The sequence below is a fragment of the Hemitrygon akajei genome, chromosome 7 (genome assembly GCF_048418815.1).
Source record: "Hemitrygon akajei chromosome 7, sHemAka1.3, whole genome shotgun sequence".
NCBI lineage: Eukaryota > Metazoa > Chordata > Chondrichthyes > Myliobatiformes > Dasyatidae > Hemitrygon > Hemitrygon akajei.
The window spans coordinates 184,123,013-184,137,996 of NC_133130.1; the positions used below are offsets into that span (position 1 = coordinate 184,123,013).

General features: G+C 38.5%; 1 protein-coding gene across 4 annotated transcripts in view; it reads right to left on the bottom strand.

Moving 5' to 3' along the window:
* Positions 1 to 14,984, bottom strand: part of qsox2 (quiescin Q6 sulfhydryl oxidase 2) — a 76,203-nt gene that overhangs the window by 36,428 nt on the left and 24,791 nt on the right. For all 4 annotated transcript variants that reach the window (XM_073052859.1, XM_073052863.1, XM_073052860.1 and 1 more), the window contains 2 exons: positions 13,236 to 13,379; positions 12,007 to 12,136 (listed from right to left, as the gene is read on the bottom strand). In XM_073052859.1, coding sequence (XP_072908960.1) covers positions 12,007 to 12,136; positions 13,236 to 13,379 — 274 coding nt within the window. The remainder of the gene's footprint in view (positions 1 to 12,006; positions 12,137 to 13,235; positions 13,380 to 14,984) is intronic.

The window sequence follows — 14,984 nt, forward strand, 5'->3', positions numbered from 1 at the left end:
AAGTGAAGTTGAGTGAAGTTATTCCTACTGATTCAAAAGCCTGATGTTTCATAGATAATGACTGTTCCTGAGCTTACTGGTATGGGTCCTGAGGCTCCTGTACCTTTTTCCTCATGGCAGCAGCGAGAAGAGAGCATGGCCTGGGCAGTGGAGCTCCTTGATGATGGATGCTGCTTTCCTGCGACAGCACTTTGTGTAGAAGTGCTCAATGGTGGGGAGGGCTTTACCCGTGATGGACTGGGCTGTATTCACTTTTTTTGTAGGATCTTCCGTTCAAGGGCATTGGTGTTTCCATACCAGGCTGTGATGTAACCAGTCACTATACTCTCCAACACACATCCGTAAAAGTTTGTCAAAGTTATGTATGTCATGCTGAATTTTCACTAACTTTTAAGGAAGTAGAGACACTGCTATGCTTTCTTCATAATTGCACTTTTAGTGCTGTACCCAGGACAGATCCTTGAAATGAATATGGTTCCTCTGAAATGAAAGGAATTTAAAGTTGCTGACCCTCTCCACTTCTGATCCCTGAGGAGGACTGTCTCATGGATCTCCATTTTCCTCCTCTTGAAGTCAATAATCATCTCCTTTGCCTTGCTGACATTGATTGAGAGGTTGTTGTTGTGGCACCACTCAGCCAGATATTTAATCTTACTACTGTTACGAACCCCGTAACTGGGTTACCTACCAGCAAAGATAGAGACGTCCGTTGGAGTCTGATGATACTATTTTTAATAGTATTTATTAGTAAAAATACACAAAAAATAATAACAATGCAAATATACAGATAATATACATCGTCAATACTAAACCTAAAAGTGTGGGTATAATAATAATCAATAAGAAATAAGTTCTATCGTTGTCTAGGGGATAATGAATTGTCCGATGGAAATATAAAGTTCGCTTCAGTTCACACAGGCTGCCGTCGTTTATCGTTGTGTTGCAATTTGTTGGAGAGAGAGAAAGAGAAAAACTTGCCGACTTTCCTTTATGATTTCGATCCGTCAGGTGTCTCGTTGGTGTGGCCGTTCAAGTGTGACCCCTCCTTTAGCTAAACCGTTCTTCCGTGATGAGCCCGCCACCCAGGCAAGGGAGGATGCACACGAGCTCCCATCGGCTTTCGCTATAAAACGCTGTCACTGGATTTCTAGCGTTTCTCCTGGTGCGACTCTGTTCCCCAGACCCCTCTTTTATCCTCACTCACGGGGTCTCAGATGTCAATCAGGTTGGGATGATGCAATCCCTCAACCAGACCACTCTGGTTGTCCCCTGAGGGGTTTCAATGAATAGTACAGTACTCAATACACAATTCCGTCTCCAAGAGACAATAGCAGTACTCAGTGGTTCTGTTCTGCTTTTGTTAGGAGGCATTCCCCCTACCTTGTGTATTCTGCGTTGTCTATGGCAACTGCCTTTGCTGTGATCCTGCGTCTCGCTCTCTCATTATTGACATGATGTGTATCTCTCTCATTTCCTGGGTCTCAGACCCGAAATAATAGCGATCTTGCGATTCTCAAAAAGGAGGGGGCGACTTTGTACCCTTCGGCCCCTCAGAGTTGCTCCACGTTCGTAACACTACATGCTGATATGTCACCACCTTTAATTTGGTCTATGACAGTGGTGTCATCAGCGAACTTCAATATGGCATTGGAGCTGTGCTTAGCATTACAGTCATAAATATAAAGAGAGTAGAGCAGAGTGTCAAGCACAGAGGCTTGTGGTGCACTTGTGCTGATGGAGATTGTGGAGAAAATGTTGTTGCCAATCCGAACTGACTGGGATCTGCAAGTGTGCTAATCCAGGATCCAGTTGCACAAGGAGGTATTGAAGCCAACGTCTTGAAGCTTTTGAGTAGTTTTGAGGGATGATGGTATTGAATGCCATGGTGTGGCCTATAAAGAGCAACCTGAACTATAGAGTAAACCATATTCTGAACAGCAAACTAGTATGCAAGTTGATGGCAGGACAAGGAATTCCTACTTCATGTTAATCTTGTGCTTGGGACTTGGATAGTAATGATGAATGGGCAAATGTTGCACCTCCTGGAGTTTCACGTAAAATTATCATTGTAATCAAAGTGTTGTGGCAAGAACTGTCATCTCAGGATTCTAATAGGAGGAGAGAAGGCAAACCTGTTGACTAGATCACATTGGGGGTTCTGGAGCTGCAGAGACTGATCAGTTGAATATGAAAGTTATTTGGGAAAAGTAAGGACGTGGAATCCAAGTTCCAGGTGTGTGGAGAAATAAGTGAGAGCAGATGTATGCAAAATATAATAGGCATGTTGAGGGCTCCGTTGACAGTGTGCCTAAAGGTAAAATTAAGAATTATTCGAGACACCGGGTTAGAAGATGGCATATTCCAAAACCATGCAATGGAGACAAAGAAACTAGGGAAATAGAATCAACTCCTTGTCAGAAGCTGGGTATAAGGACTTGTAGTCATGGGTAGTTGTGGGTGTCTGACAATTTTTAATAAGTTTTAGTTTCTGGTCTAATGCATGAAATTGAAATCACAAGGTTGATTAGGAGAAATGGAAATAAACTATACGAAGGTCACAGCAGGATGAAACCAGCTGAAGGGTGATAAAATATTCCCGGTCCTGATGAGAATGAGGGGTGAGGTAGCAGCCTTGAGCAGATATGAATTAATGTTCTGGATACTCCACAGAGAAAGGGACAACTTGGATTACATGGGATCCCATAGCAATTCCTCCCATGAAGGCGGCAAACAAATTCAATGCCAGGGTCTATGACAAAAAATATTCAAGGTAACAGCAGAGTGTCCCACTAGGGGATGGAAATGTAGCTGGAAATAAGTCATTTGGTGCCTGAAGATGATCGAAAAGACAGAGGGCAGTGATCATCTCCTACATTCCTACTCAATCTATTGCCCCAGGCCCTTGTTAATGAATCTCTGTTACATTTGTCAAAGTAGAGAAAATAAAACTACATATGATATCCCAGAAGAGGATCCACCAAAACATCATTGTAGCATTCTTTAATACTTTTAGTCCGACCATATCTTATGTACAAGTTGCAAAACTCTTATACCTTAGATGTTAACTTTTGCTTCATTAGTCAGCACACCTACAGTCTACTGTATATCAGTTTCTTTCCATTTAGAAAATACTTTGCTCTTCTATTCTTCCTAATACAACATTCTTTTTTCCAACTTCTTTGTCCCTCCACCTGTCAAATCCTTTAACAGATTCTCTGCACATTCATTACAGCACACTTCCCAACTGGCATTGTATGGAAGATACATTACAATTCTCATCCAAATCATTAATACAGATAGGGGAAAAATAAATCTTAAGGACACAGTACAATTGTAATCACCAACTTAGAAAAAGTTTTATACTATTCTCTTTTATGCATGCTAATATATTACCCTAAACTCACAAGTCTTTAAGCTAAACATCATGTTCTTTAACATGATTCAGAGAAAAACAATTAAGAGAAACATGTATAAATAGGCATATGGAGATGGCATGTGTAATGTTCGATATGCCAAATTAATAATAAAACTGAGTCACGTAAATAAAATTAATTGCTTGGTTTTATTCATAGGAAGAAAGCTATTCCTGTATTGAATCCCTTTGCTAGCTCTTGAGTCCTGAAGCAAGCATTTGAGGACAGAATCCTAAAATGTTACTTAGATTGACAGCCTGAGCAAAAGCCAGCTGACCTCACAAGAAACAAAGATGAGGATTATAAAAGGAACTGAGGAAGAATTCCATATTTCATTTAATGGCAGATGCGACACTGGAACTACTAAGCAATCACCAAGCTTATAATATAGGATTTAATATTAATCTTTAGAATTTCAGTTCTTTTAAAGGAATCAAGAGCAGCCTTGGCTCATGAAGTTAAAGGAGCAAGAATGTGAAATAGGACTAAGTACTTAAGGATACATGGAGTTATATTAATGGAAATTTACTCAGTGCTTACGTATTGTAACAGAAAAAGCAAGTTGACCCCTCACAATCCTACGCCATGATCCCAGGGGAAAATCTACCTTGATCTTTCTAAATACCAATAACAGATGCTATGATTCATTACTCTATTAGATCGCCTTCTGTCCCCAAGGCACATCTGTCAATTGTGATGTGCAATTTTCTACTATGAGATTAATAAATGCAATTTCAATTCAAAGAAAAGCATTGCAAGCTATATAGTTTATTTCATTTGTGATCTTCTCTATGAACAATGGCTTGAAATACCCTATGTGGCCAAGATGAGAAATCCTAATATAGGTTCATCACTTATATCTGCATGTGGATTAAACAGAGCTGCTCCACTTGTAGCTTTGAGTAGAGCTACAGTTACAGTTGAATAAAATTAAAGTGTTATACATTTACTTTGACTGGATGTTTAGGAAGCATACAGATTTACAGCTGTTGCATCAGGTTTGATACCAAATCTTCTGTTATAATGACAGTTCATTTCAATGCACCGTCATTACAACAGAAGGCCTAGTTTCAATATCCAGATACAAATTTCAGTCCTAGATTTTCTGAGCAGTAATAGAGAAATACAGTGTATACAACATTTCCAACATTATAGCAGTGATTACACCTCCAAAGCACTATTACAAGGGCAATAAATTGCTTGAGGATTTCCTACAGTCATAAAGGTAAACTTCAATACAATAAACCATTGTATAAAATGAGAAGCAAGACCTAGACATTTCTTCATTAGTCATGATACAAAATGTCAATTTCCTTCAATACATCAGCTTCTGGTTAATTGAAATGAAAAAACACAGAAAATATTGTTATTTTTTCCCCACAAAAGATCATTAAAAGCTTCTCCAGAAGATCTGAAAAGGAAATGAAGCATTTAGCATGCTCAACATAATCAGATAGATACAAAACCTCCACAGATTTCAACATCTGAATTTAAAATTCTTAGTCATAAAGCTTAAAAAAATCAGCTTTACAAATGCTGACCAACAAAATTAAAAAATATATTAGCTCTGCATTCTTTTGTTTTCTTTGACTTTTTAAACCTGACAATCTGGTGGGTTCAGCATTATGGAACTTATCAATTTAACTAAAATATTAATTCTACTGTTAGTTAAAGGATCAACTTGATCCCTCAAGAAAGTGTACTAAGATGACTCACACATCAACTCAGGCAACTTTTGTCCTTTGGTAAAGCACTATAAGAAAAATCAGGGATTAAATTGAGAAAACCTCAAGGGGTAAAAAAATTTGTTGGCATCCTCCAACTGCGAAAACTCAGTTACAACATCCTGCAGCCCATAATCTGATAAATTAATAGAAGAAAAAAAAAATCCCTTTGAATGCTACCTTTTTCCAGTGTGCAGTCAATGTTTTTTGCATATGTCGATTGGCATCTTAAGGATACCTCCTTGAGAAAAGCCAAACTATTAAAATGTGAAAATTGTCCAGTGACACTTACTGATGCTCCCATAAGTTCATGCTTCCTTCAGTAAGATCAAAGCTGCAAAGCTATATTCCAGTTGCATCCTTACTAAGTACTATTCAACTGCAACGGGACTTGATTATTCCTCTAATCAAATTGCATGTAGCACTTGCAAATGGCTTTCAATTACTTCTATAGAAGAACATCCAGGTTCCCTTTGAATATTACCCTCTTTCTCACCATTTGAAAATGATTCTGCTCACTTGAAACTTAAATAGATGACTCACAATAATTATATTCCATCTGCTATGTTCTTTCCAACTCCGAGCTTGTTCATTTTTTCTTGAAGACTATATTGCTCTCTGCAATCACAATCCCACCTAGTTTATTATCATCAGCAAACTTAGAAATATGACAAATACCGTATTTCTTCTTGGCCACTCTTGACAAACTTTATGCATCCTTGGGGCTCAAGCGTCTACGTGGTAAGAGTTGGCCATTAAGCCCAATAAGCCTTACATTTCAAACAAAGCTGCTGTGCCATTCAGTAAGATCACAGTTGACCCAATCTCCCTAAAATCTAACTTCATGTCCTTTGCCCATATTCTTTGATTCCCCCAATTAGAAATGTATCTATTGCAGCCTTAAATATAACCAAGATTCTGTCTCAATAGTTCGCTGTGGCAACGAGATCCAAAAATCACACAACCAGAGGAGGAGTTCTTTATAGGGTCCTGCATACTCTTATTACAAGACTGTACCTCTGGTTCTGAACTCTCCCATTACAGGACATACCCACTTGGCAGCTGCCCTATCTCACCTCACAGGATCCTTTCATGTTTCAATCAGATTACTACTTATTCTTCTGAACTCCAATAAATAGTTTTACCTTTCTTCTTAGGACAACCTTTTCACACCTGAGATCATTTTGGCAAATAGTCACTGTACTGCCTTTAATGATAAAATATCTTTCCTTAAATGGGATGGGGGTGGGTGGGTGAAAAAACAAAATTGTTCTCAGTACCCTAAAATATGGTCTTGCTTGAGATCTGTTATTGAAGTAAAATAAATTTGCATTGCCCTTTTATTCTCCAAATCACTTAAGGCAAGCCAACATTCTATTTGCCTTCTCCATTACCTGCTGCACTTAGAAACATCGAAAACCTACAACAGAATACAGGCCGTTTGGCCCACAACACTCTGCCAAACATGTACTTACTTTAGAAATTACCTAGGGTTACCCCTAGTCCTCTATGTTATATTTGAAAGCACACAGCACAAGAAATAAAATGGACGATCTTGAAATTCAGCTACAGATTGGCAAGTATGATGCTGTGGCCATCTCTGAAACTTGGCTAACGGATAGCTGCCATTGGGAGCTGAATGTCCAAGGATATATAGTGTATCAGAAAAATAGGTTAGTAGGCAGAGGGGGTGGTGTGGCTCTGTGGATAAGAAATAATATTAAATTATTAGAAAGGAATGACATAGGATCGGTAGGTGCAGAGTCGCTATGGGTTGAGTTAAGAAATGGCAAGGGTAAAAGAACACTAATGGCAGTTGTATACAGGCCTCCAAACAGCAGCTGGGTTGTGGATTACAAATTACAGCAGGAGATAGAAAAGGCGCGTCAGAAGGGCCTGACATGATAATCGTTGGGGATTTTTACATGAAAGTGGATTAGGAAAACCAGGTCAGTACTGGACCTCAAGAGAGAGAATTTGTAGAATGTCTAAGGGATGTTTTTTTCAGAACAGCTTGTTGTTGAGCCAACTAGGGGATTGGCTATGCTGGATTGGGTGTTGTGCAATGATCTGGAGGTGATAAGAGAGCGAAAGAAAGGTTAAGGAACCTTTATGGAACAGTGATCACAATATGATCAAGTTCACTTTGAAATTTGAGAAGGAGAAACTAAAGTGCAATGTGTCGATATTTCAGTGGAATAAAGGAAATTACAATGGCATGAGAGGGGAACTGGCCAAAGTTGACTGGGAAGGGACACTAGCAGGAATGACAGCAGAGCAGCAATGGCTGGAGTTTCTGCAAAAAATGAGGGAAATGCAAGACAGATATATTCCAAATAGGAAGAAATTTTCAAACAGAAGAAGGATACTACCGTGGTTGATAAGTGAAGTCAGAGCCAAAGTAAAAGCAAAAGAAGGCATACAAGGAAGCCAAAGCTAGTGGGAAGCTTTTAAAAATTTGCAGAAGGAAACTAAGAAGGCCAATAGGAAGGAAAGATGAATTATAAAAGAAAGCTTGCGACTAATATCAAAGAAGATACTAAAAGCTTTTTTTTTAAAGTATATAAAGGGTAAAAGAGAGTCAAGGGTAGATATAGGACCAATAGAAAATGATGCTGGAGATATTGTAATGAATGATGCAAAGATGGCAGAGGAACTGAATGTGTATTTTGCATCCGTCTTCACAGTGAAAGACATCTACAGTCTACTGGACATTCAAGAGTGTCAGGGAAGTGAAATATATGCAGTGAAAATTACGACTGAGAAGGTGCTCAGGAAGCTTAATGGTTTGAGGGTGGATAAATTTCCTGGACCTGATGGAATGCACCCTCAGGTTCTGAAAGAAGTATAGCTGGAGAGATTGCGGAGGCATTAGCAATGATCTTTCAAGAATCTATTGATTCCGGCATTGTAGCGGATGACTGGAAATTTGGGAATGTTACTCCGCTATTTAAGAAGGGTGGGAGGCAGCAGAAAGGAAACCATTAGGGATAAGATTACAGAATACCTGGAGGCACATGACAAGATAGGCCAAGGCCAACATGGCTTCCTGAAAGGAAAATCCTGCCCGATAAAACCTGCAATTTTTTGAGGAAATTACAAGCAGGGTAGACAAAGGAGATGTAGTAGATGTGGTGTATTTGGATTTTCAGAAGGCCTTAACAAGGTGCCCCGCACATGAGGCTGCTTAGCAAGAGCCCATAGAATTACAGAGAAGTCACTAGCATGGCTGGAGCATTGGCTGATCAGCAGAAAACAGAGTATGGGAATAAAGGGATCCTATTCTGGCTGGCTGCCGGTTACCAGTGGAGTTCCACAGTGGTCGGTGTTTGGACCGCTGCTTTTTAAGATGCATGTCAATGATTTGGACTATGGGATTAATGGATTTGTGGCTAAATTTGCTGATGATACAAAGATAGGTGGAGGAGCGGGCAGTGTGAGGAAACAGAGAGCCTGCAGAAAGACTTAGATAGTTTAGGGGAATGGGCAAAGAAGTGGCAAATGAAATACAATGTTGGAAAGTGTATGGTCATGCACTTTGGTGGAAAAAATAAATGGGCAGACTATTATTTAGATGGGGAGAGAATTCAAAATGCAGAGATGCAAAGGGACTTGGGAGTTCTTGTGCAGGATACCCTAAAAGTTAATCTCCAGGCTGAGTCGGTGGTGAAGAAGGTGAATGCAATTTTGGCATTCATTTCTAGAAGTACAGAATATAAGAGAAGGGATGTGATGTTGAGGCTCTATAAGGCACTCGTGAGACCACACCGAGTATTGTGTGCAGTATTGGGCTCCTTAATTTAGAAAGGATATACTGACATTGGAGAGGGTTCAGAGAAGATTCACGTCTAGCAGTTCTTCGAAACATTTCGAATATTAAAAGGCCAGAAGAGATTAGATGTGGCCAACTTATTTCTCATGGTATGGGAGTCTAGGACAAGAGGGCATGACTTCAGGATTGAATGACGTCCATTTAGAACAGAGATGCGGAGAAATTACTTTAGTAAGAGGGTGGTAAATATGTGGAATTTGGTGCCACGAGTGGCTGTGCAGGCCAAGTCATTGGGTATATTTAAGGCAGAGATAGATAGGTTCTTGATTAACTAGGGCATCAAAGGGTATGGAGAGAAGGCAGGGGAGTGGGGACGACTGGAAGTATTGGATCAGCCCATGACTGAATGGCAGAGCAGACTCGATGGGCCGAATGGCTGACTTCTGCTCCTATATCTTATGGTCTTATGGTCTATTTTTCTAAGCTCCATATACCTATCCAGGAGTTTCTTAAAAGACCCTATCGTATCTGCCTCCACCACCATCACCGGCAGCCCATTCCACACACTCACTACTCTCTGCGTAAAAAACTTACCCTTGACATCTCCTCTGTCGCTACTTTCAAGCACCTAAAAACGGTGCCCTCTCGTGTTAGCCATTTCAGCCCTGGGGAAAAAACCCTGACTATCCACACGATCAATGCCTCTCATCATCTTATACACCTCTATTATATTATAAATTATATTATGCCTCTCCAAATGTTCATAAATCCTGCCTCTCAGGCTCTTCTCCATCAATTTACCAACCACTGAAGTAAGACTCACTGGTCTATAATTTCCTGGGCTATCTCTACTGCCTTTCTTGAATAAGGAAACAACATCTGCAACCCTCCAATCCTCTGGAACCTCTCCCGTCCCCATGATGCAAAGATCATTGCCAGAGGCTCAGCAATCTCCTCCCTCGCCTCTCACAGTAGACTGTATATTCGTTCACTGCATTTTCTACAAAAGGACCCACAAATCCAGTTGCACTACATCTTCCTGCAATTTTTCCTCATAACACTATTTTTCCCAGGATCTGTTGCTCTGTGCAATAACCTATTGATCCAAATCCGCATTTTTATCCAAATCTATGTGTTCTTACCCTGTTTGAGACAACACAGAAAATGTCCTACTGGCTCTTCAAGCGTTGCCACCCAGCATACCCCCCTCCCCCCCCCCCAATCCAATTTAACTCTAGCCTATTCACAGGACAATGACCAATATATTAACAAGTACGCCTTTGGACTGTGGGAGGAAACCAGAGCACTCGGGGAAAATACACACATCTCATAGGGAGAATGCATAGACTCCTTATAGCTGAAATTGAACTCTGATGCCCCCAAGCTGTAATAGTATTGACCTAACTGCTATGCTACCAAGGCAACTTTTAGCTATCCACCAATCCAAAGGAACAATCCCAGAATTTGAGAACTTTTCAAGATGATAACTAGACCTCCACAATCTTTGAAATTACTTCTTTCGCAACTCTGGAACATAAATCATTAGGATGTGGGATTTACCAATTTTCTGGCTCACCAACTTCTCCAGTAACTTTTGACTAACACTCATTTGTTTTCCATTTTCACAAGATTTTTCATTTTCACTTTTTCGAAAATAATTGGCAGGTTTTAAATGGCACATGAGATCACGCGGCTGTTCTTGCATTGCTGAAAAAATGAAAATTCCGAAATTCAACTATAATTCTCACTCAAAAATATCTTGCATTGCATCCTACCACCCTTCAAAATGCTTCAAACTGTTTTAGTCAATTAAGTACAAACTTATTTTGAAGAACAATATATTACTGATGTGGGAAACACAGAACTCTTAAATGCAAAGCAAGCTTCCGCAAAAGAAATTTGATAGTGACAGTCTGTTTTAGTGATACTGAATTTGTGTTTGCCAAAAAGGAAGCCATGATAACAGAATCTCTTCGTGAAAATAAAAATTGAGTAACAATTTTAACTATTATCAAAATGAGTACAGTACATGAACCTGATAGTGAGACGTTCCTATGAGCATAAAAACAAGCTCTGCAAGCTATCTTCCTGTGCAATCTAATGTTGAAATACTAATCAGGTTCAAGTCCACAGCATATTTGCAACTTTAAGGTCTACGGCATTGACATGAATTATCACAGCTGCTATTGTTAAATTGCACACATTTAAATAATGGTGAACTGCCATATCATTTATGCTGCACTTAAGCAATTATTGGATCTCAATAAAAAGAAACTAATTTATTTTCTATACTTTAATTATTTGTAGCCTTGGCAAATATGCAGAAGTAAAAACTACCACACTTGACCAAAGCTTTTACAAAATTTTAGAATGGATTCTTAAATTATATGTTTTGCTTTTACACAAAAAAAAGTAAAAACAAAATATGATCAAAGTCTACTTCAATGTACAGCAGGGGTTCCAAACATGGGGTCCATGGACCCATCAGTTAATGGTAGGGGTCCATGGCATAAAAAGGCTGGGAATCCTTGATTTAAGAGACATTTGTACACTTTCTATTACACTATTCTCAAGCCAATAAACAGCTTTTTCAGTCCTGGACCATAATTCTTGTCTGCTCCTCAGGCTCTGCAGGACTAAGACGTTATGCCTATGATCTTCCATGTGGTGACTTATTGAAAGCTGGAACTTCACTTATGAAAGTTAACAGAAAGGACCAAGTCAAAGGTCATCACTACGAGGGTGTTAGGCTAATGCTGATGCTATCTTAGAAGTACCTTAAACGTTGATGTTTTTAGTTACATTACTAAAAATTTACATACAAAATTAGGCATTCCATAGTGACTGAACCCTGCATAACCTCTGGTATGCATAGCCTAAATAACAACCATACAGAACAGGAAGTAAATATAGTTGGCAATTCATCATAATTTTTTTTATTAAACAAAATATACTTTATTCCAAAATAAAATTATATACAATAACCAAAGACTTTCAATTCTTTACAGTTGGTACCATTACTGTCTTTACATTTTCAAAGTTCTAATGTTTTGCCACCCACGTGGCACAATTCTACCAACAAAGATATTCCAGTTACCTTTGATAGAACTGTAATTACATCCTTCAGTGCTGTTAGTTCGGGCCCCTCCAATATCTTGTGGCTAGCAAGTTCTACTCGAAGCAGATAATGCAAAGCAGACTCCAGATCAGCCAAATACACCTTACCCCTGAAAACAAAGGCAGGTTATATTTTAAATAGCTATCCATAACCTAAGTGGATAGTGCATCACAACAATGGGACAGTAGCTGGCAATGCACATTCTTTTAATGCAGCTTAATTGTGAAAATTGGAATGATCTACTTTCCATTTCATAATCTCATAATGGAAGAAGCCAGTTATATTGTAACCAAGGTGGGCCAACGGAAACCTGACTGGTTGAGGAGCAATCAATCAGGAGGGACAGACTCCTGAATGAAACTCAAAATGAATTTCTCTGCTACTTCATGACCAACAGATGCTTTATCACCACAAATCTTAAAAAAATTAATGCTGTGTCTTTTCTTAAATTTATGCAACCAGCCTGCCGTACATTTACAATTACCTTCAATGTTGAGTTCATTGTGATCTTTGCTTATTTCATGATCAGCATACTGTTAAGCAGCAGGTGTTCCCTCTGGTGTTGGTGAATCCACTCTTTCAATACACAATTGAGATCTTCATTTTATGCTACATGCAGTGTTTTTCTTTTGTTTTAATTAACTCCTGTTTATTACATATGTGAGGTAACTTCTCAGAAGTGTTTGCAGTATGCAGAGGCCTGTACATGGCCCGGGAACCTTCCCAGGAGCTTATGGAATTTTCCATTTGTGATGTTATGCTAGCACTCAAAAATATTTTGGATTTTGGAATCTCAGATAAGAGGTACTCAACATGTTTGGCTGTGAGATGAGAAAAGGATTTTTCATCTTCACAACCAACAACATTACAGGACATTTTCTGAAGGAACCACTCTAAAACTAGTAAGTAGCCATTACCAATATGTTAAAACAGCAAATTGATGGGATTCCCACTGGGCATATCAAAGGTATCTCAATAACATTAGTGGGTGAAGTAAGCCAAACAGACCTTGTTCATCTATTCATTAAAATTCTGGTTGATCCTTCATCCCCACCATCCTAGCTTAATCCTACATTGCTTTATTCTGCCATCAGAAAATTCGCAAGTATTTCAGTCCCAGCATCCACAGTTCTCTTAGGCAGACACTTCTGAAAATTTACAACTTGGTTATAGGCTAAGAAACACTAAATTTTGAAAGAAAAACTTACTGATCAATATCGCTCCAGGGCTTTAATGCAACTATTGTTTCCTCTCTCTGCCTCACAGGCTCTTTTTTTTGAAAAGGCAGTCTCTTGGTTACACCTGGCAAAGATTTTAAATAGGAAGTAAAGAATGACCGCAGAGACTTCTGCCTATTTAGAAAACAGAAATCGAGTAATCAAATTAAAACTGTGTTAATATTTATTCAATGACATTTCTCATCTTTCCATTAGCATCCTGATTGATATTATTCTTCAGCATTTTCAACAGTTTCCCCAAAAGACTTGTCTGCATTATTACAATTTAAAATTAGTCACTTAGTTTACAATTAAAGTTCATATATGAATAATTAAAGTGCACTAAAAAATGCTTCAAATAATCACTTTAGTAAGTTCTGTTTTATATTTAAAGGTTAAAAAGGGTCTAATTCAAATCATACAATTTTCAAATTACTGAACATCAAAAATCAAACAGCAAACAAATGTCCCTTAAACTTCAGAGGTAGAAATTCAAGAAAATGAATTAAGTCCATCAATAAAGTAACCAAAATGAAAACTTCATAGCCAATGCATCCAGAGATGTTGGCAACCAAATTACAAATTGCCATTTTCCTTATACAAGGACTGAAGTCTTCATTATTATGGCTTCAGTAAATCTCAGCAAGCTTATTATTTATCATAGAACAGGACTGCATTAAGGAAAACAAAATTAAATGTAATTAGCTGAAGAGATTAGGAAAAAAAGAAACATTATTTGGATTGGAACAGTGTCACAAACAACTGGAACAGGAAAAAAATGTAAAAAATCTGTTTAAAGAGTTATCAGCTGGATACTTTAAACATAATTACAGAGCTGAAGAGCATAAAATATAGACGGTGCCATGTGAGGAGAAAAGTGCTGGTGCATACTGTACTATTCTATGCTTATGAAAATATATTAAATAAGATCATTCTTGAATTATTTAAAAAATCACTTTAATTTGATGCAATTTATTGCAAAGCAGAGGTTAAGAAAACAAAAAAATGAATACTTTATAATTATTAATTACCACAATAAACTAGTGCTAGATAGAGGATTACACGTCATCAGACAAGCCACTCAAGATAATCAAATTCTACCAACCTGCAATGGACAACAAATGTTTGGCTGCATGGCACATTAAACTCAGGTGATTCTACAGGCATTAATGCTTGAGATCAGCATTTATTTTCTGCACAGCAAGCTTCCTTTCAGCACTGATTTGCCTTAGCTTAGAGGAAGGATATTCATAGTAGTGAAATTATGTCAGCATGTGAAAAAGTGGAAGGATGAGTAACAACTTCTTGGTGGTATTTTGACTTAAAAGTATTTTTCTAAACTACTTTCAGGAAATCTTCCTAGCAGAATCAGGTCACTGACATGCACTGTGAAATTTGATGTTTTGTAGCAGGGGTATAGTGCAAGGCACAAACATACTACAAGTTACTAAAACTAAATAATGCAAAAGAGGAATAGTGAGGTAGTGTTCATGAATTCATAGACTGTTCAGGAATCTTATGGCAGAGGGGATGCTGTTCCTAAAATCTTCAGGATCCTGTTCCTCCTCCCCAATTGTAATGAAAAGAGGCAACTGTTAGACGGTGAGGATCACTTTTTGAAGATATCCTCAATTGTGGAGAGGTTGGAGTTGGCTGAGTCCACAACCCCCTGGAGACTCTTTTGATCCTGCACACAGGAGCCTTCAAACTAGGTGGTGATGCAACGTCAGTAAGCTCTCC